At 37.7% G+C, this 23,516-nt stretch overlaps 1 protein-coding gene across 6 annotated transcripts in view; it reads left to right on the top strand.

Annotated features, from left to right (window-relative positions):
* LRRC28 (leucine rich repeat containing 28) overlaps positions 1-23,516 on the top strand; it is a 179,139-nt gene that overhangs the window by 33,202 nt on the left and 122,421 nt on the right. For all 6 annotated transcript variants that reach the window (XM_049614028.1, XM_049614031.1, XM_049614032.1 and 3 more), the window contains exon 3: positions 13,803-13,843. In XM_049614028.1, the coding sequence (XP_049469985.1) occupies positions 13,803-13,843 (41 nt within the window). The remainder of the gene's footprint in view (positions 1-13,802; positions 13,844-23,516) is intronic.

The following is a 23,516-nucleotide window of genomic DNA, read 5'->3' as shown; positions in this document are numbered from 1 at the left end:
TAAAGAAGAAGAAGAAGGCCAAGAAAGATGACCTTGAGTTAGAGGCATTTAAAAAGAGATGATCTGAATATTAAAATATATGAAGACAGGCATTTGGGAAGCTTCACGTAGCCTTTGTTTTGGGGGAAAAACATAACAAAAAACCCTCCCGAACCAAAAACCCTTCTTTATGATTGCACTGTGGAAATCAAATGATGTTGAATCGGCTCTCATCCAGTTTGTTGGAAAAATTTTTGCCACAGATGCAACATTTGATTCACTATTTTTACATCCTAAGAATAAGCACATAGTTATTATAACCTTTTTTTTTTATTACATATAGAACTTTATTATATATTTTATTACATATAAGATTTAAAAACACTATTTAAACATTTTTTTTCAAGAGTGTCCTAATGTGACTTCTCATTCCCACTCTTATTGTCAAAATTGATCTCTGTTTTAAATGGATGTGCTTTACGTGGCCTTTTCTGGCTATTACTTAACCTCATTTGAGTCTTACACTTGAACTCTTATTCTTACTCATTTTATGATGTCTTGTTTCTCTGTGAACAGACCTATTTTTCATTCTCTTCTCTAAGAGAAGAGTCTATTTGGACTATCCTAAATATCTGAAAGTATGTCTTACTGGCTTCATTTATATAGAGTGTTTTCCTGAAAAAGTCTTATATAATCTGTGTAAAATACCTCCAGTGAGTGGAAAGCATATGATTTGTTCATTTTTGCCATATCTAAAAGTAAATAGAAATATGTCTTTCATTTTTAGTGTTTGGCATTTTGGCATATGTGTTATTTTGAGTGCCTAGTTAGATTTTTTTAAATTAGATTTTTCAGTTTTTTATTTTTTTAACATTTATTCATTTTTGAGAGACAGAGATAGAGTGTGAGTGGGTGAGGGGCAGAGAGAGAGGGAGACACCACATCTGAAGCAGGCTCCAAGCTCTGAGCTGTCAGCACAGAGCCCAACGCGGGGCTCAAACCCATGAACCACGAGATCATGACCTGAGCCGAAGTTGGACGCTTAACCAACTGAACCACCCAGGCACTCCATAGGTTTTTCAGTTTTAAAACTGTAATTATTTTGGGGAGCCTGGGTGGCTCGGTCAATTAAGTGTTCAACTCTTGATTTCATCTCAGGTCATGATCTCATTATCCTGAGATTGAGCCCCGCTTTGGGCTCTGCGTGGAGCATGGAGCCTGCTTGAAAGCCTCTCCCTCTTTCTCTGCCCCTCCCCTGCTCGTGTTCTCTTGCTCGCTCTCTCTCAATCTCTTTCTCAAAATAAATAAACTTAAAAAAACTTTAATTATCTTAATCAAACTTTAATAGTACAGTTATATTAATCCTTTTGCAAAATCATCATTGCATGATTTACCAAGTATTTCCCTCCCTTTGGGGAACCAGTGTTGTGAGAAATAATTTGTCAAGGATTAAAGCCCAGATTTTCCCGTGTTTGTTATTTTTAAAAAAATTTCTTTCATGTCTGTTTATTTTGGGGGGGAGAGGGGCAGAGAGAGGGAGAGAGAGAATCCCAAGCAGACCCCGAACTGACAACGTGGAGCCCAATGTGGGGCTTGATCTCATGAACCATGAGATCATGACCTGAGCTGAGATCAAGAGTCGGACGCTTAACCAACTGAGGCACCCAGGTGTTCTTTCCGTGTTTGTTGTTGATGTACTAGGAGAAAATCGTGAGTGGATTACTTCTTAACTGTTAGTCACAATCTACTGGAGTATAGTTTGTTCAAAGAAATTGATCTTTGTTTATGAAAGTTATAGTGAGCTTTTGGTTTTGTGTGGTTTCTCAGCTAAAGTTTTCCCTTTATGAAAATACCTTGGTATCTGCTATACAGTTGTAACCGATATTCATAATGGCTCATAAGCATACATTTCAAATTCATGCTCTGCCACCTTTTTGTTGATCAGAGATTAACTTGTTGCATATGTTTATGATAGGTGTATGTATTTTATTTGAATGCTTTCTAATGAGCTAGAACATTTGTGTGTATCAAAGAGCTTTTAAACTGTAAAGTGCTATGCAGATATCAGGGTATAGGAATCATAGCAGCCATCCCATTCCTTTACGGTACTGGATATAAGACACCTAACATACCCAGTATAGTCTAGGAATGACTTACTGCATAGGTTTTGAAAGCAGATGAAATAGTGCTTATCCTAGAGTGCTCTAAACTAGTGACTTCAGGCTTTTAGAATGTTTGCTGGTGTTCTTGATACAGTGTATTTCCTAAAGGGGATTTAGTATGTGGATTTTTTTTTTTTTTTTTTTTTTTTTTTTTTTTTTTTTTTAGAGAGAGCATGGGGGAGGGGTGCCAAGGGTGGGTGGAAAAGAGACAGATCTTAAGCAGGCTCCACACTCTGTGCAGAGCTCGACATGGGGTTCCATCTCGCAACCGTGAGATCGTGACTTGAGCCGAAATCAAGAGTCAGACACTTCACCAACTGAGCCACCCACGTGCCCCTAGTATGTGGAATTTGACTCACAACTGCGATACTGACCAAAAGGGAAAAGAAAACATTGGAAACATGATTTAACACAAATGGGTTAATTGGCCTTTTTTTTTTTTAAGGAAGCTTGGGAATCTGCCAGTAATTTGCATTTTCACATTGTTTTATTTTTTTTTAATTAACACTTTTATTGTGTTTAAATCTTTTCTCCTCAACATTATCCCTTTCCCTTCTCTCCCCTCACCATATGAGCCTTTCTGTGAGAAGAGAAGTCATTAATGTACCGTCTCTGCCCTTCTTCCTTTCCTCATCAAGGGGCTTGGTATAGCAGAGTGGTTTATATTTTGTAGGATGATTGTATGTTAAATGCTCAGAATTTGAGGAATGCCATATTAAAACTAAAACACACAAAAAAGCCTTTTTTATATATTTAATAGAATAAAGTTTTTATATTTAAATCCAAAAATGATACATGCTCTAATATTAGTGACCATATAGGAACATATGGAAAGTAGTTGTCTCTCCATCCAGTTTTTGAAAAAAAATTTTTTTTTTTACATTTATTCATTTTTGAGAGAGAGAGAGTACAAGTGAGGGACGGTCAGACAGAGAGGGAGACACAGAATTTGAAGCAGGCTCCAGGCTCTGAGCTGTCAGCACAGAAACTGATGCGGGGCTCGAACTCACGGAGTGTGAGATCATGACCTGAGCCGAAGTCGGATGCTTAACCGACTGAGCCACCCAGGCGCCCCTATAATTATTTTAAATGCAGTTCAAGAATTGTTAAATCTCACCTTTGTGGTAGTTAGAAGACAAGAGAATAGGAGATACAAGTTCTGTGTTTGTCGCGGGATGGGTATTCACATAGTTATTGAATAAGTAAATAAATAAATACGTGAATATAAAGTAGATTAATATAAGGACTCTCATGTAGGTATAAGAGTTCCAGACTGAGTGCCTCTGAAAGCAGGGACTCTGTCTTAAATTCTGTATCCTTATGCCTGGCCTACTGCCCAACATTTGTAGGACACATAATCTAATTCTATGTTGCAGGACTGTAGAAGACTTTTTAAAGAAGATGCTATTTGCATTGACACTGAAGAGTGACTTTGACAGGAGGTTAGGAGGAAAAGAATTCATTCAACATGTCTTTACTGAGCACTTACTATGTGCCCAGTACTCTTCAAGTCACTGACTTGGAACAAATTCTTATTCTCATGGAATTTTCATTTGTTGACATCCCAAGCTGAAGAGAAGGTATGAACTAAGACTCAGTGGCAGGAAGTTCAGGGGACAAGTGTAGGCGCCTATTTTGCCTAGAGCAATGTTGTGTTTTGTTTTTATTTTTTTATTGTGTTCTTCAGAGGCTGGGGGTTCCTAAAAAGGGCTGAGATGGAGAATTATGGGAAAACTGAGCAGTAGTGTGTCTCCTCTGCAGTCAGAGCAGCTGTCCTTTTGTTTGCTCATATTTTGGTGCTCTTTACACAAAACCCCACGTGGGTGGGATGCGTAGATCTAATAAATGTTTGCAAATTCCTTTTAGCAGAACCATTTATTCAGAAAGTTTGATGAGTAACATAGATGTAACTGGGAATTATTCTTATTTAGGGGAGGGGATAAGCAAGATTCTTGCTCAGTCCACACCTCCTTCCCTTCTAAGGAACTGTGTGTCTAGGAAACCACACAGTAGAATAGAAAGCCACTAACTTAGCACAGCTGACATGAGAATTCTGCATTCTACCAGGCAAGGCCATCTGCTTGGGGAGTGGAGATTTGCAGAGAACGCAGGCTTGAAGTTGTGAAGAATCACATGGCACTTTGGCCAGAGAAAGGTAACAGGATTGTTGGCATTGTTCAGCAAGCTGTTGGTCGCCAGGCTTAATGGTGGAACTGTGTGCCTTGTTTAGGGGAGTTTCTCCTACAACACTCAGCTGAGGTATGAAGAAGGTGTGCTGTTGTATTCTTGAAGGCTTAGGTGTTTTCCAGGTGGATACAATACAGTACAGGAGGACTAAGGGGATTTAGTAATTTGGCAGGAGGGATTGGGACATGGATGATGGAATATGGAACGTGAGCTGGATTGGAGGCAAAGAAAGAAAGGAGGAGTGCATGAATAGGGAGAATGGAGAGGGGCCAAAGGATCCACTGACATTGAAGAATTGTGTTAGGCACGATTGAGTAAGCCATCTAGGGGGATGGGACATGTGGTTCTGGAGAGAGACTGCAGGTGTAGAGAAGTTTCAGGTGAAGGCTGGATAGGAGTGTGCAGGATGAAGGGGGCTAAGGTGAATCCTACCCCCGTTCCCCCTCAGTTCTGCACCAGTAGCTGGAATCAGATTTCTAAGAGTTGGAGAAGGAATATAGCTCGGAAGCAGCAATCACCAGCTCTCACCCCTAACCCGGAAGTTCATGGAGGGAGGGAATTAGCAGGGGAAGCATTTAAGGACTGCAATCACAGGAAGGGGCTGTTTCAGTGTTTAGTAGCAAAACATAATATTAGGAGATAACAGACCCAGGTTCTATGTGCTACACCTCTTTGGACCTCAGTTTCTTCATTTACAAAATAAAAGGCCACAAGAGACTTGGACGGGGGTGGGGAAGAAATCCCAACCAGGAAGCGAAATCCCTTAACGGATCTGCCAACTTCTCTTAATGAGAATAGCAGGCAGGAGGTTTTCCTGGGGACATGGAATAGTGACCTACCCAAATACTAACGGAGCTCTCACCAGTTACCAGTTTTGTTTGTGAATATGAATGGACAAGAAAAGACATCTAAGTTTTAATGAAAGAGGAGAGTTTGGCTTATGTCTGAATAGTAAGAGCAGCTGGATCCTTTTTTTTTTTTTTTTTTTTTTTTAAATTTTTTTTAACGTTTATTTATTTTTGAGAGAGAGACAGAGCATGAACAGGGGAGGAGCAGAGAGAGAGGGAGACACAGAATCTGAAACAGGCTCCAGGCTCTGAGCTGTCAACACAGAGCCCAACGTGGGGCTCGAACTCACAGACCGTGAGATCATGACCTGAGCCGAAGTCGGACGCCTAACCGACCAAGCCACCCAGGCGCCCCAAGAGCAGCTGAATCTTGATGAAGCAATTAATCTGTGCTACAAGAGAGAACCTCACTTAAAAGTGATATCCTGCTGGGATTGACGGGAAGCAGAGGTCTGTTCATCACATTCCCAAATTGGGATGGGGCGTAAGGCACGGAAGTGTTTCCTTTCCTGTGGACCCAGGAGAAAACATTCTTGACCTTCCCCATAAAATATAAACAGGCAAATAAATAATAAAAGAATACAGATAGTCCAAACACAAAAAGATGTTTAACTTCCAATGGAAGGTAAAACATCGATCATCCTTTCCTACTAGATTGGCAAAGACTAATAAATACCTAGTGTTGAAGATTATTAATGCTTGATGTGGAAGACAATAAGAAGATGCTCTCACACACTATCAGATGGAGTAGACTGGGCTGAGTACTTTTGGTGGCTGGTTTGAGCACATCGGTCGGCATTTAGAAAGAGTATGCATCTGAATCGGTATTTTTCACCTGTAAGAATTTACACAGCAGAAAAAAAAAAAAGTGAGCATTTGTGAATATGTCAAATGAACATGTCAAGTGAACAGGATGGTCATCAAAACGTTGGATGCAATGAAACATTATGAAAACCTAAATGTTCATCAGTCTGGGATTGGTTAAAATCTGATAGCAGCTAACATCTTTTGTAACATCATAGCAGTAAGTTACAGGCACTGTCTTAAGCAATTTACATGTATTAAATTAATTAACTAATAAATTAATCTAAGACAATCCTGTGAAGTAGGCATTATTATTATCCCTACTTTATAGATAAATAAACTGACATTAAAAAGTGCATCAATCAAACTTAACAGTGATTAGAGCTGTAGGTTGAGGGAAGGCAAGAGAGTGGGGGTGGGAGCTGGAAGAGAAAGAACCTTACCTAAGGATGCAGAGTACAAGGGAAAGGTTCTGTGAAGTTTAGTTCATGTTTTTTCACTAAATACTTACTAGTTTTACAATTAAAAATTAAAATAAGATTGTTGGCATAGAGTACTGCTAAGATCTTAGCTAGCTCTCAAGTTGTGTTAATCAGTGAGTCTAGATATTTTGATTTACAGTGATGACGATGCCTGTGTTTATGCTGCATCGACAGCTTCTGCAGCTGGTGGCAGGGTTGAGGGTGAAAGGGGCTGATGTCTGGGAAAGTAACATAGCTATGCCCTCCACCCCCTTTGAATTTGGTTAAGAGTAGGATCTGGATTAAATGAACATCACAGAACCTTGAAGGGAAAACAAAGAAATAGTAAAAGAGCGTCGTGCCATCAAGTGTGGCAGAAAAATTTGGGAGAGGGAATTAAGTTTTGTTTTTGTTTGTTTGATTCACTTTGAATTCCAACATAAGGGGCTTCTTGTTATTTCTTAAATGGAATGTGTGGAAATGATACGTCAAGTAGTAAAGCGTTCAGATGCTCTGTTTGTGTTTTAATGCTGATGTGTAGTATGTGATGTAGTTCTGCAAAAACACTGATTATAAATGTATCCTGTCTCAGTAATACACACATGCCTGAAGAGTAGGAGTTTTGTTACAAACCAAAGCTGCTTTTCCTACTGAATTTTCAGATTTCACAGTTTTCCCCCTGATCATTACTGGTTGATTGACAGTAGTTCCCTGTCAAATAGGTAACAAAAGTATTTGAAATAGTTTAGAAAATGAATGTCTGACCCCTAATTTCATTCTGTTTCTTGAATCACAGAATTTCAAAGCTAGATGGAGCTTTATAGGCAGTTCAGGCGATTTTTCTTTTTGGGGAAAGTAAGCTTAGAAGAAGTTAATGGACGGGTCCAAAGTCACTTTTGTGGCCAGTTAGAGCATGTACCGGGTCTTCTCATTTGTCACCTAGTCGGTCTTTTGTTTTAATTCTGCAAGTATTTACTGATGACCTTTTTCTGGCCTTGCACCATATAGTTAAAATGTAACCACATTTATCCGCTTCAGAGCAATGAGGTGTTCCGCATTAAGTGAGTTCTCCTAGTTACCTCTGTGACGTTTACCTCTGAGATCTATTGTGTAACTTTTCCTGATAGAAATGTTTTTAAAACTTGTATCTCTCTATACTTTCTTAAAATACAGGGAACATGATTTAGCCTACCCTTTGTGATTTGTAGTTTCTGCCTTGGGAGTTAGGAAGGGAGGGTTTAGAAAGAGGTGGCAGGGAGAGACGTTTTTCCCTTACACCAGACCATATCCTTGGACACTGGAAGGGCTCTGTTTGCCAGCAGAAGGCTCAAAAGCCATTGTTATGTATGTGTTTCCACAAGTTGAAATTCATTTTCAAGCATGCACTATACTACAATGAGCCACCTGTACCTTAAAAATGAGATGCCAGTTTCTAAATGTTAGCCCCATCAGATCAGTCAACAAATACATATGTGAGTGAGGTACCTGAAGTATAATACATTGAGTTTTGGAATATGCTCCCTGCTCACAATGAACAATTATGTCATACATCGTCTTTTTTTTTTTTTTTTAATGTTTATTCATTTTTGAAAGACAGAGAGCACAAACAGGGGTGGGGTGGAGAGAGAGGGGGACATAGAATCTGAAGCAGGCTCCAGACTCTGAGCTGTCAGCACAGAGCCCGACGTGGGGCTTGAACTCATGAACCGCGAGATCATGACCTGAGCCAAAGTCGACACTTAACCGACTGAGCCACCCAGGTGCCCCATCGTCTTTTTTTTAAATGCTTATTTATTTTGAGAGAGAGAGAGAGAAGACGCGCACTTGAGTATGTTGTGATGGTTTGTAACTGAAGTGCCTTTTTTCCTTCGATACCAAAACTTCATTAACTTTTTTAAATTAAAAAATAATAATAAAAATAATTTTTGAGGTGAAGTTCACGTAATGTAAAATCAACCATTTTAGAGTGAACAATTCAGTAGTGTTTGGTACATTCACAGTGTTGCACAACCAGTGCCTTTGTCTCGTTCCAGACATTTCCATCACTCTGGAGTAAAACCCCTCACCCATTAAGCAACTTCTCCCCATTCCCCTCCACACTTCAGCCCTGGCGACCGCCAATCTGTGTTCTTTCTTTATGGATTTATCTCTCATGGATAGTTCATATAAATGGGATTATTCACTATGTGTCCTTTTGCGTCCGGCTTCTTTTCGCTTGGAGTGTTCTCAAGCTTCCTCCAAGTTGTAGTGTGCATCAGTCCATAACTTTTATGGCTCAATATGATTCCGTTGTGTGTGCATGCCACAGTTTGTTCACCCATTCATCCATTGATTGACATTTGGGCTCTTTCACCTTTTTGCTCTTGTGAACAGTGCAGCTATGAATACGGTTTACATTTAAATGTTTGAGTACCTATTTTTAATTATTTTGGGTATATACCTACCTAAGTGTGGAATTGTGGGGTTATAGGGTGGCTCTGCCTTTTTGAGGCACTCCCAGAATGGCTGAACCACTTCACCAGCAAGGTACAAGGGTTCCAAATTTCTCCACATCTCCCCAACACTTGTTATTTTCCAGTTGTTTTTTTAAAATATTGTTATTATAATAGGTGTGAAGTGACACCTCGTTATGGTTTTGATTTGCATTTCCCTAATGCTAATGATGTTGAGCATGTTTTCATGTGCTTGTTGGCCATTTGCATATATTTACAGAGTATTCAAATTCTTTGCCCATTTTTAAATTGGGTTGTTTGGGGGGTTTTTTGGTAAGAGTTCTTTATATACTCTGGATGCTAGACCCTGAGCAGATACATGGTTGACAAATATTTTCTCCCATTTTACATGTCTTCACTGTCTTGTAATTCATTTTCTTGTAATATCCTTTGATGCACAAAAGTTTTTAATTTTGGTGAAGCCCAATGTATCTGTTTTTTCTGTTGCTCCTCGTGCTTTTGGTGTCATATCTTATGTGAATCCATTGCCAAATCCACAATGATAAAGATTTACTTCTGTCTATTCTTCCATGAGTTTTACAGTTTCAGCTGTTCTATTTAAGTCGTTGGTCCGTTTTTAGTTAATTTTTGTATATAGTGTCAGGTAGAGGTCCCACTTCATTCCATCTTTCATAACTGCTATAAGAACTTAAATACATTTAATTCATGACTTCTTTGAAATGTGTTTTTAGAAGTCAGAAATGGAGCAGGTTTTGCCGAACCCTGAATCATAGCGGTTTGCAACAGCACAATTACTTCTTTTACTCACACTGTCATGACTCTCTTATTGCTTGGGGACTCTGGTTAATGGTGTCCAAAGTCAGGGATGGAGACTGACAAAGCTCGCATCACGTGGAGGTCACTATGAACTTGCTGAGCTTTTATGTAACTTCTTGTATTTCACTTCAAAATTTTATTTTTATTTTTTTCATTAAAAAAAAAAGTTAATTAGGGGCGCCTGGGTGGCTCAGCTCAGGTCATCACCTCACAGTCCTTGATGGAGCCCATCATTGGGCTCTGCCCTGGGTGTGGGGGCTGCTTGGGATTCTCACCTTCTCTCTCTGCCCACCCCCCCGCCTTCCAAAATAAATATATATTTTTTTAAAGTTCAGTTGTGGGACTAAAGGGAAAAAAAAAAAAACATTTCATTCACAAACTGTCACAATACACACAACAAGCTTCGCAGTGTTTGTAAAGACACATTTCAAAGTCGTGAATTAGATGCGTTTTAGTTCTCACAGCTCAGGCTCTTGAAGGCTACCACTTCAACATAATTCCACTGAGCAGAGTAAGTCACTTAGCCACATCCAGCTCGAAGAGACAAATGCAGTCCTACCAGGTGCCCAGCCAGAGAAGAGGAAGAAGCAGGTAGCTCACAGTGCCTACCAGAGCACATCACTCAGCATAGTGTTTGCAACATATTTGAACTATTTGTTCCAAGATACACGATTTAAAAACGTTCGCATGTAAGGAGGTAGGCAGTTTTCCTTAAAAGGGTGTAGTAAAACATCATTGATTCAAAATCAGAGGTAAATTTTGTACTTAAATGTGCTTGCTGAAGGTTACTTTTACATTCCCCGTAAAGAAAAGTTGTTCAGCTAAGTGCGATGTGGGATTTAATGGCAGAGAATTTTGGCTTAATTTAGAAAACATTTGTTAACTAGTTTAGCAGAAAGTAATTCAGTGATGCTTACCAGTAGGTGTCAGCCACAGCCCGTGCAGTGGGCTGCTCATTTGTCAGGCTGGTTGGGCCTGTACTACTTAATAAGGGTTCGGGTTTTTCCCCACCCGTGTTGTAATGAACTGCAATTTTCTTAAGGTCACCTTGCTTATTTTTAAATAAAAACACAGTGTATCTAACCGTTAATAAAGATACGGTAATGCACCATTAGCAGTAGAAACATTATTCAGTGCTTAATTGTGTGTGAAGCTGTGTATCTCAAAAGAGCTAACCAGTTTCTCACGGGATAATTAGAATGCTGTTGGATGGCACGAAATCGTCATCTGGAAAAAATGATCGCAGGTCAAGATATGACATTGATTGTAGCAGATAAAATAGATGAGTCTTTTTTCTGGATAAGTTTTTCCTTTTTAGAGGACCAGCTATTATTAAGCCTCTTACTGCCCCCTTCCCTCATCCTTCCATCCCTAGTTGCCTAGTTTGCCTAGGAAGCTTTGTATGTATGCCCATAAATGGAAGTGCATATTCTCCTTAAAAGAGAAGATACCCATACTAAAAGAAACATTTTGAGGATTTCTGCAGATCCAAGAGTAACATCTGAGGAAAGACTTGTCATGAAGGACTTCATTGCATATATTGATATCAAAACATGTGGGGAAAAAAAAAAAGAATCACAGCATTCAGCATTTGAAAACTAAATATAAGTGACTTTATCAAAAATGGGTACTCAGTAAATGCTTCATTGTCCTCATAACAATATTCGTATTTAATATTTGGTTATCATAAAAGGACAAGGATATATGTGTATATAAGCAGCTTTGGATGCTGTGGCTAAGTATTTAAATTCATCAGTATGCCAACTTAAAGTGGTAATATCATTTCCTTGTTTAAACCAGTGGATTTCTATTGTCTTCAGAATTTTTAAAAAGTTTTCCCATTTTATAAAATATAAGTTCTAGTGGTCTGTTCCAGGCCACTCTGCGAAGTCATTATAAACCTTCATACCCTATGGCCCAGGCATACCACACTAATGGTGTTTCTCTTACTGTTTAGAACCCAAATTGGATGTAATATGATTGATTACTCAATTATGTAGCAGTTTATGTGCATACCACATTATCGAATGTAATGGTTTTCAATTATATGAGACCTAACATGTTCACTGTTAAAAATTCAAATGATACTAACATAGAGTGGAGAATAGAGAGCACCCCTGATCCTGTTCCTAATGATGATCATTGTTACTTGGTTTCTGTCTGAAAAATTAGTTTGTTGCAAATATAAAACCTTCTAGTCCTCAACACCTATTAACACAATTGTTTTTATAACAGGATTTTCGAAAGTGTAAGATCTGTTCAGGAGTAGTGTTCGGGAATTACAGCAAAATAGATTGTATTTGCAATTTCCCAGACACACCTCCCTGCCTCACATTTTCCTGTGTTGCTTCTTGTGCCTAGAAAGCTGACCAGAACCCTTCCTCTCTGCCCCATAGCAACCTCTGATAATTTATATTTGTCTTTCAGGACTCAAGCTACACCTAATTACTTCTAAAAAAACGATTCCTGATTCTTTGTTATTGATACATAGCTTACCTACAGTATGTTTGAGTGTAGAATAAATATATATCTGTTACTCCTGACTCAGTGTGCTCCTTCAGTCTTAACAACTCCTGTCTTTGTGTTTGTGTGAATTTGACCTGGGTGGCGGGGAGAGGGGAGAGGGAGGGAGAGAGAGAGAGAGATGCAGGCTGGCTTTCAGTTGCTTAGAGGAGGCTTTTCCTTTTACCCAGCGCCTCCGGCAGAGAGAAGCCCACTTGCAATCTGGGAGTGGAATTTCTGGGATTCTTTTTGTGGAAGGGCCAATCCTTCCAAAATCAGGACTGGGTAAGGCACCTAGATCGTCCCCAGCCTGTCTTTCCAGTGGCCTGTTTCCTACCCCTGCCACACCCCACCCCCCCGGACCACCTGAGCCCCAGGACCACTCTGTCCTGAGCTCAGTTAGGTCTGGCTTTCTGGCACCTGGGGATTTCCCTTATTTATTTAGTTTTTCCGAGGCACACAAATTGGGAGTTTGGGGGTGAGTATTAGTTTTCTAGGGCTGTTGTAACAGATTACACAGGATAGGGGGCTTAAAAGAACAGAAATGTATTCTCACTGTTCTGAAGGCCGGAAGTCCGAAATTAAGATGTGGGCAGGGTTGGCTCCTTCTCAGGACTCCGAGGGAGAATCTGTTACTGTTTCCTTGGTTCTGGTGGTTGCCAGTGATCCTTGATGGTCCTTGGCTGTGTCACTCCAGTATCTGGCTCTATTGTCAGATGGCATCCTCCCCTCTGTGTATGTCTATTAAGAACAGTGTAACTTCTTCTGTGGCCGTTTCTCAGAAAGACACTGATTTTATTTATTTATGTATTTATTTATGTATTTATTTACTTAAAGTTTATTTTTTATTTTTTAATTTAATTTTTTATTTTTTAAAATTTCCATCCAAATTAGCATATAGTGAAACAATGATTTCAGGAGTAGATTCCTTAATGCCCCTGACCCATTTAGCCCATCCCCCCTCCCACAACCCCCCCGCAGCCCTCAGTTTGTTCTCCATATTTATGAGTCTCTTCTATTCTGTCCCCTTCCCTGTTTTTATATTATTTTTTGTTTTCCTTCCCTCATGTTCATCTGTTTTGTCTCTTAAAGTCCTCATATGAGTGAAGTCATAGGATTTTTGTCTTTCTCTGACTAATTTCACTTAGCATAATACCCTCCAGTTCCATCCACGTAGTTGCAAATGTATTTATTTATTTTTGAGAGAGAGAGAGAGAGCAAGCAAGGGAGGGGCAGAGAGAGATGCAAACAGAATTCCAAGCAGGCGTCAGTGCAGAGCCCAACGCACTGCTCACACCCACGAAACTGCTAGATAATGACCTGAGCCGAAATCAAGAGTTGGGCATTAACCCACTTGAGCCACCCAGGTGCCCCAAGACACTGATTTTAAGCGTTCAGATTTATAGATTTAAACTGTAGTATGGGCCATGTAAGCATAAAACCCAGACCTGCTGATTTATTATTTTTGCATTATTTCCTTCAGATTTACACTGCCCCTCCCACCAAAGATAATACTCTGTGTTTAAGCTCATTAGAACTGTTTGTACATTTCTCAAAGATAAAATTTAATTCTGAGTTTTTAATTTTCAGCCAGAAAACCTTGCTCAGAAGCTTCCAAACCTTGTGGAACTGTGAGTCTGTTTATTCAAATTTTTATACACAACAAGAATGAAAATACTTTTAAGTTATTTGAAATAATAGGACATATAATTTTAATGTATTCATTTATTATATTTTGGTGTCATGGTCATAGAGGTAGACCTGAAGTTCTGCTAACCCCAATAGTATTTTAAAGTATTTTACCATTTAAATTTGTGTTTTAAATATTTCACCTCAAGGTAGTAAAGATAATGAAAGATACTTCCACCCACCCCACCACCCACCCCTGGGTACAGCCTCTTTGTCACAGAATCCTTCTGGATAGTCAGTATAATTGGGAAGATTTATTATTGTTACTACATGTGATACTTGATATAAATAGTCCAATGGTATAAAAGGTTTAACACACAGAGGAAAAGCCTATTTCTCTGTGTCCTCCACACTGCATTTGTTTTTTTAATTCTTTTGACAATTACCTCCATAATGCTAAATAATATGTTTACACCTTTGTTTTCTGGTGCATCAACTTTAAGTCTCTATTGACTTACCTGTAAGGAATATACTTAGAATCTTATAATTCCCCTGCTTTCCAGCTCCCTGCTAATTTTGTTGAAGGAGGAGTTTGCACTGCTGTTTTTTGTTCTCTTAATTATTTGGCAAAATTTTCAGGAGGTAAAGTAAGGAAAACTAACTTTATACCTCCATCTTTAATCTGGGAGTCTGTCATTTCCTGTCTCCCCACCGCCCCATCCTTTTATTTTGAAAAATTTCAAACTAACAGAAAAGTTGAAAGCATAATACAGTGAACACCCATATACACTTCACTTAAATTTAACCAGTTAACATTTTGCCACATTGGCTTTCTCTTTCTGTTTCCTACAGTCTTCCTCCCTCCTTCCCTTTCCAGCTCTCACATGCACACACACAAATTACAGACATTATGATACTTTACTACTAAATATATCAGTATGTATCTCCTAATAATAAGGGCAGTATTGCACATAATTGTACTATTATCACACTTTAAAAGTAATATTAACTCAGTAATATCATCTAATATGCATTTCATATTTTAATTACCCTAATCCCTCCCATCCTCAGTGTCTTTAAAGTATTGTGCAGATTTGTCTGATTTTTTTCCTCTTGATTAGATTCAGTTTAATCATCTTTGGTAGTGTTCTACCCCATTTGCTTTATCAAGTTTTTAATTTCATTCTCTTTATATATGTATATATATGCATATTTTTTGAAAGCCTTTGAGAATGTTGCATACATCATTTTTTTTTTTACCTCTAAATAGTTTAGTGTATATTTCCAAGAAAGATGTCTTAACATTGTTTTAGGTCTATTTTTTGTTTTTATAGGTTCTTTATAGTTTCCTTCATATAGGTTTTGAACATTTCTAAAATATATTTCTAAACATTTAATATATAATTTTTTGCTAGTGTAAATGAATTTTCTGTTGGCTCTTCTAAGTAGTTACTTTTTCAATATATGAGCACTGTTGGTTTTAGTATGTTAACTTTATATCCTGCTACCTTGCTAAAATCTTGTTGAATTAGTTTTATCATTGATCCCTCAAGGTTTTTCAGGAATACTCTCATGTCTGGAAATACAGATAGTGTTGTTTCTTTTTTTCTAAACCTTAATGCCTTTTATTTATTTTCTCTAGTCTAACTGCATTGGCTAGTCCCTCCAGAACAGTGTGAAATTGTACTTGAGATAATGGGCATCCTTGTTTTGTTTCTGACCTTAGTGGGAATGCCTCCAGGGTTGCCCCATAAGAAAGATGCTGACTTTACAATTAATGTGTGTATGTTCTATTGTGTTAAATAAATACCCATTTGCATTAATAATCTATTGCTGCTTAACAAATTACCCCAGAATGTAGTGGCTTAAACTGTAGTAGGGGTGCTTAACAGAGTAAATACTTATTATCTCATATTTTCTGAAGGTCTAGAATCTGGGCTTGGCTTAGCTGGGTATCTTGGCCTCAGTGTCTCTTTCAAGGCCGCAATCAAGGTTGTTGCCCAGGGCTGCTGTTTTTACCTGAACATTCAACTAAAGAAGTATCCTCTTCTGTGTTCATTCATGTGGTTGTTGGCAGGAGGACTAAACTCCCTTAGTTCTTGCCACTTGGCTTCTCTATAGTGTTGCTCCCAACATGGCGGCTGGCTTCCATCAGCACAAGGGAAAAAGCAAGAGAGGGTATGCAAGACAGGAGCCACAGCCTTTTTGTCATCTAATCATGGATGTGACATCCCATCACTTTTGCTATTTTCTGTTCATTAGAAACGAGTCAGTAGGTCCAGCCCACACTTAAGGGGAGGCTATAACACAAGGGCCTAAATGCCAGGTAGTAGAGATCAGTGGAGACCGTCTTGGGGGCTACCTACCACATCATTAATTCTGACTTCCTCAAGAATTTGTATTAGTAATGGGTGTGGAATTTATTCAAAGCCTTTTTCAGACTTTAAAGAAAAAATTCTTGAGGACTTCAGGCAGAAAAATGAAACAGTCGTGAAGATGAAGATAATTGCAATATAATACCCCCAATTGTATTATATATCCAGTGGTGGTTGCTTTCAGGCTTGACAGTGTTTTTCTTTGAGCCCTTTAAAAGTATTTTTATATAATATGTATAATATAATGTATAAATGTTTATATATAAGTTATATACTATAACACATAATATAACTGTTATATGTGTATATTATAATTATATTATTGTACATTAAATATATATTAAATATACTGTATATTATATAACATAATTATTAAGTATATATTAAATTAATAATTATATATTTATTATTAAATATTAAAACAATGATCTATGAACAAATAATATATATTAAATATATTATTAATATGTATTATATATTATGTAAATATACTATATATAATAAGTTAGTGGGATTTTAATCATTTTCCACATGTATTAATATATCATTTTTGTCTGGCTACTTTCAGGATTTTGTTTTTTGGTTTTCAGAAATTTAACTATGATGTGCCTTGGTATAATTATCTTTGTATTTATGTTGGAGTTTGCTGAGCTACTTGAATCTGTGAATTTATGTCTTTTCCCAAATTTAATACATTTTCAATTATTATTTCTTTGAGTAATTTTTATGCACTGTTCCCTTTCTCCTTCTTGGGCACTGTTTACACATTACATCTGTTAATGTTGTCCTACATTCCTCTGAGGCACTGTTTGTGTTTCCTTCAAGCTTTTTTCTCTCTGCATTTTAGATTAGGTCATTTATATTGATCTTTTTCAAGTTCATAAACTCTTTCCTTTGTAACATTAATTCTGTTGTTTATCTTCATCTTGTAATTTTTTCAGTTTTAGGATTTTTCTGTATTCTATTTCTTGTCTTTATATTATAGGCATTTTTTACTTTAGATCACTATGTATATCTATATAAAAATTTCTTGTCTGCTAATTCCAACATCTTGGTTATCTTGAGCTTGATCTCCATTGTTTATTGTTTTTAATGGATCACATTTTCTTGGGTTTTCATATGTTGAATAATTTTAGATTATATCATGATAATTGGGGATTTTATGTCTTGGAGACTGGAATCTGTTGTATTCATTCAGAGAGTGTTGATATTTTTGCTTTAGGAGGTAATTTACCTGGTTTGACTTAGACAAGTAAACTAGTTTTTGGAGGGCAGCTGAAAACTCAGTCCAGTTCTTTCACCTGGACTGTAATTTCTTCCATATTTGCATGGTTCTGGGATTGCCATTGATTTAGGCAAAGTTTATAAATAGAATTTGGGGTTACGCTTCCCTGGCTCTTTTTTTCGGGTATTTTCCCTTTACTTGCCAGTGGTCATGGTTTCCCTGAACTCTCCTCCTGTTCTTTAGGTTAGTAAGAATGAAGTTTCCTGTTAGAATTTTAGCCACTTTGCATGGTAATTGTCTGTACCCTGCCTTACACTAAATGCTGTTTAAAAAACAAAACTCAAACTCACCCAGTGCCATTCCTTCTTCTAAGTTTTGACTCTTCTCCAGGATGGCTTGTTTTTGTTTACTCTGTAGTGCCTTAGAGTCGTGTGTGTGTGTGTATATGTGTGTGTGTGTGTGTGTGTGTGTGTGTGTGTGTGTGTGTGTGTGTTATCTGCCAGAGGATCAGTCCGGTGGGAGTTTATTCTGCTGTACTGAATTGGAACTTGCATTCTTTTATTTTAACCTCTCTGTGTCTTTATAACTCAAGTGATTTTCTTGAAGTCAACATTTTGATTGTTTGATTTTTGACCAATCTGACAATCTAGGCCATTTAACTGGAGTGTTTAGATCATATTACGTTTAAAGGGATTACTGATATGATTCATTTTAAGTGAACCATCTTACAGTTTGGTTCTATGCGTCTCAACTGTTATTTATTTTTTTCCCTCTTCTCTCCTTCTTTAAAATTATTTCAGTGTTATGTAGGACCCCATTTTACTAACCACTACTGACTTATTAACTCTCAGTGTTTTAAGGCTTACATTGTGCTTCCTTAACCTTTTACAGTCTCCCTTCACATAACAGACCACTTACTTCACTTGTAATGTGGGAACTGTACATCAGTACTTCATTCTTTGTGCTGTTGTTGTGTATGTGTGTTTGTGTATCTGTCAGCATACGAATATACGTACATATCGTGTATGTCAGTCAGGGGCCAGTTGGGAGATAGAAACCGTACCCCTAGTTGAAACAGGGAAAATTAATATAAAGAATTGCTGACTAGTGAGGTGTTATTAACCGCTAAAAGAGATTAAGAGAACTCTGTGGTATTCAGAAGTAGCAAGTACAAAAAACAGCTATGACTTCTGGGCTGAGAGAAAGTAGACAAGGAAGGGACTGAAAAGACTTAGGAGAGCTCCAGCCCCTAGGCTGAGATTGAGAGCTCTTCCGTGAAGGGCCTGACTGGGAGCATACAGCCTGCTGGTGGCCGAGAAGCTTGCCAGCTGGTTTAGGCTGGAGCCGATCTGTAATATCAGCTCACTGTTGGAGGAAGGTGTTGGTAGTCTGGAGCTGTTGTGTAGAAGCAGCTTGACAGTGTGGCCTAGCTACCACAGAAGTGGCCACGGGGTGGTAGGACAGTTGCCTGAGGCCCGTTGAAGCTGGTATGTAGAAGTGCATTGATGAAGGGAGGTCCTTGCTGCTGCTGTCATCTGATAGAGTCACTCCAGTGCCCTCTTCCAGCCCTAATGTTAGGCCAGTTGACAAGGGAGAGTTGACAGCGTCCAGGTCAATCGGGTATAGAAGGTAGATCTGGAGCTGACAGACCAAACTGATACATTGTTAATTCTCAAGAAATTTAAAATGAGGAAAATTGTCTTTTATATTCATTCCTATATTCTCTCAGATTTGGTTTACCTGAGTAAAGTCTTTATCTCTCCTTTTTTAAAACAAATTAAACTTTTTCCTTTGAGATAATGGTGGATTCTCATGGAATTGTAAGAAATAATACAGAAAGATCCCGTATACCCTTGTAGTTTCCAGCAGCATTCACATCTTGCGTAACTATAGTGCAAGATGAGCACCAGAAAATCGGCACTAGTGTTATCTTCCTCCAGTGTTCATCATTTTCTGTGCACTCATTTGTGTGTGTGTGCGTGTGTTCTGTGCAATTTTATCACATGTGTACATTTGTACAATCCCTACCATAGTCGGGTAGAGAGAGTATTTTCATCACTGCAAGCATTACTTGAACTACCCTTTAATTTTTTTATTTTTATTTTTATTTATTTTTAAATATGAAATTTATTGTCAAATTGGTTTTCATACAACACCCAGTGCTCATCCCAACAGGTGCCCTCCTCAATGCCCATCACCCACCCTCCCCTCCTTGAACTGCCCTTTTATAATCATGTTACACACGGTCCCCAAACCCTGGTAACTGCTACTCTGTTCTCCATCTCTATCATTTTATCACTTTAGCAATATTATGTAAATGAAAGCATATAGTATATAACCTTTTGGGGCCTTTTTTTCATCCAGCACAATCCCTTGAGATCCATTCAAATTGTTGCATGTATCAATAGTTTGTTCCTCTTTGTTGCTGAATTATATTTCATGGTATGGATGTAATGCAGTTTCTTAGACCATTTACCCATTGAAGGACATATTGGTTGTTTTGTTTTTATGTGTAATAATTGATACTGCTTGTAGCATTTCTGTACTTTTATTTATCTTTTTGGTGAATAAGTTTCCATTTCTCTGAGATAGATGACTAAGACTGCAATTGCTGAGTCCTGTGGTAATTACACGTGTCACTTTTTTTTTTGGTTGAGATATAATTCACATACCATAAAATTCACCCTTTTAAGTATATAATTCAGTGGTTTTTAGTATATTCACAAGGTTGAGCAACCATTACCGCTGTCTAATTCCAAAACATTTTCATCACCTCAAAAGAAACCCATTTAGCAGTCATATCCCCCTCCCCCAACCCCCTAATAACTCCTTGGTGACCAATAATCTGCTTCCTATTTCTATGGCTATGCCTGTCCTGGACATTTCATGTAAATGGAATCATACAGTATGTGGCCTTTTGGGTCTTGCTGCTTTAACATAGCATGTTTTCAGGGTTCATTTATGTTGTAGTATGTTTCAGAATGCATTCTTTTTTGTGGACATACCATGTTTTGTTTATCCATTCTTTAGTTGATAGATATTTGGGTTGTTCACACATCTTGGCTATGGTGAATAATGCAGTTATGAACATTTCGTGTAGAAGTTTATATATGAATGTGTATTTTCAGTTCTTTAGGGTTTATCCTACTAGTGGAATTGCATTGTTAGCTTTGTTTAACCTTTTGAGGAACTGCCAAACTGTTTTCCAAAGCTGCATCATTTTACAATTCCACCAACAGTATGTGAGGATCCTAACTTCTTCTCCACATCCGCATTAACACTTGTTGCTTTCTGTCCTTTTGATTATTGTCATCCTAGTAGGTGTGAATTGGTATATCATAGTTTTGATTTGTATTTTTCTATTGATCTTTTTTCATTTGCTTATTGTCTGTTTATATATTTCTTTGGAGAAATGTCTATTCAAATCTGTTGTCTATTTTAAAATTATGATATTTTTATTGTAGAGTTGTAAGAGTTTTTTATGTATTTGTATGCTTTATATATTTGAGATAGCTCTGTATATTTAAGTGCTTTATATTTTTGAGATATATATATTTATATATTTGCTTTATATATTTGATACCATATCAGATATATACTTTTAAAATATTTTCTTCCATTCATGGTTTATCTTTTCACTTTCTTGATAATTTTTTATCTGGCATTTTGTGTTTTGGTATCATATCTATGAAATTGTTTTAATCTAACATTATGAAGATTTACCTCTGTTTTTCTTACTTAAGTTGTATCATTTTAGCTCTTACATTTAGGTCTTTGATCCATTTTGAGTGAATTTTTGCATACGATGCAATGTAAAGGCCTAACTTCTGTTTTTGCATATGCAACTCCAGCTATCTCAGCACCATTTATTGAAAAGGATACCCTTTCCCTATTGAATTGTCTTGGCACCTTTGTCAAAAATCATCTGACCATGAACATGTCGGCATATTTCTGGATGCTCAATTTTTTTCCGTTGATCTATTTGTCTATCTTCTTGCCAGTAGCACACAACTTGATTACTGTAGCTTTATAGTTTAGTTTTGAAATTGAGAAGTATGATTCCTTCAACATTATTCCCATTTCTCAAAATTGTTTTAGCTCTTCTAAATCCCTTGCATTTCCATGTGAGTTTTAACATCTGCTTGTCAAATTATGAAGAAAAAAAGGTATCTGTGATCAGTGGTGGCAGTGGTATTGAATCTTTAGATCAATATGTGGAATATTGCTGTCTTATGTCTTCTAATCTATGAATGTGAGATGTCTTTCCATTTGATTAGGTCTTCAATTTCTTTCAACATTTTTGTGTTTGAACACCGAACACTTTTCAGTGTAAAAATCTTGAATTTGTTAAACTTATTCCTAAGTTTAACTTATTCTTTTTTAAAATTAAAAAAAAATTTTTTTGAGTAGGCTTCACACTCAGTGCAGAGCTCAATATGGGGCTTGAACTCATGACCTGAGCTGAAATTAAGAGTCGGACGCTTAACGAACTGAGCTACCCAGGCGCCCCAGTATTTATTCTTTTGATGCTGTTATATGTGGAATGGTTTTTCTTAATTTCACATTAGAATTGCTCACTGTCTGGTATGTAAGAATACACCTGATTTTTGTATATTGATCTTTTATCCTCAGCCTTGCTGAACTCATTTATTAGCTCTAATTTTTTTTTTTTTTTGGTAGATTCCATAGGATTTTCTATATACAAGATCATGTCATCTGCCAGTGAAGATAGTTTCATTCCTTCCTTTCCAATATGTATGCCTTTTATTTCTTTTTCTTGCTTTATTTTTGGCTGTAACATGGAATATTGAATAAAAGTGGTGAGACCAGACATCTTTGTGTTGTTTCTGCCTGATGTTAGGGGGAAAGCTTTCAGTCTATTGCCATTCAGTGTGATGATGGCTATAGATTTTTCATAGGTACCCTGTATGTAATTGAGGAAATTCCCTTTTATTGCTTGTTTGTTGAGTATTTTTAGCATAAAAGGGTGTTTGATTTTGTCATACGGTCTTTTTTTCATCTACTGAGATGAATGTGTTCTTTTTTTTTTTCTTTATCCTGTTAATATAGATGTTGATTTTTGCTTGTATGTTGAACCAACCCTGCATCAATGAGGGAAAATCCCATTTGGTCGTGGAGTATAATCCTTTTTATAACTTGCTGGGTTTGGCTTACTAGTATTTTGTTGATGAATTTTGTGTCTGTATTCATAAGGGAAACTGGTCCTTGGTCTTCCTTTGTTGCGATTTCCTTGGTTTAGGTATCAAGGTAATATTGGCCTCATAGAATGAGTTGAAAGAGTTCCCTCCTCTCCTTTTCCTTTCCTTTTCTTTTTTTTTTTTTTTTTTTTTTTGAAGTTATCTGCTCAGTTACCTTAGTGGTCACCTGATGGTTAGATTAGAGATTTCCTTCGCTAACTGAATCCAGTAGTCTCCCAGTTTTTGCTGAGGACTTCTGTTATTGTATGGTGGCATGCCTTCAGCTCCCAGCCAGGCATTTGACAACTTTGCCTTATCCTGCGCTTCGTGCTTATGCAGGAGCCTCAAGTTCGGCAGAGCTGATTGCTTAGAGTCTTTCATCTCTTTCCTGAGCATTTGCACGTTTCTGACCTGCCTTAGACCTTCTAGAATTCCAGAAATACACCAGAGCTTTTCACAGCTCCTCTGGACATCTTGCCCAGCTTTTCCATTTAAGGTTTTTGGTTGTCTGTTGTTTGCACCAGCTGTTATTTATTGACTCAGGTGGGTGTGAAGTCAAACAATTGCCCATAATGTGTTTGAACTGGGGAAAGTTTTTGTAGGGGGCAAGTTTCTAGGCAGATCAGATTAAAAAGGGCTTTGCAGATGGGGCCTTTCAGGGAACCTTGAGACAAAGTCAAATGACGCCAGTTCCCTGGGAGTGAGTGCTGACCTGGTTTTGTCCCTTCAGGCGCTAGGCACGCTGCCACTGCCGCTTTTTCACTTCGATTGTGGACTGGGTTTTTGTTTTGTTTTTCCATGCTTCTGCAGAGTGGAGAGTGAGGGATACAGTTAGAAGAATTGAAAATGCCCCAAAGTTCACACAGCTCACTGTGCT

Source organism: Panthera uncia, assembly GCF_023721935.1.
Source record: "Panthera uncia isolate 11264 chromosome B3 unlocalized genomic scaffold, Puncia_PCG_1.0 HiC_scaffold_1, whole genome shotgun sequence".
NCBI classification, from domain to species: domain Eukaryota; kingdom Metazoa; phylum Chordata; class Mammalia; order Carnivora; family Felidae; genus Panthera; species Panthera uncia.
This window is presented reverse-complemented; position numbering and strand designations above follow the sequence as displayed.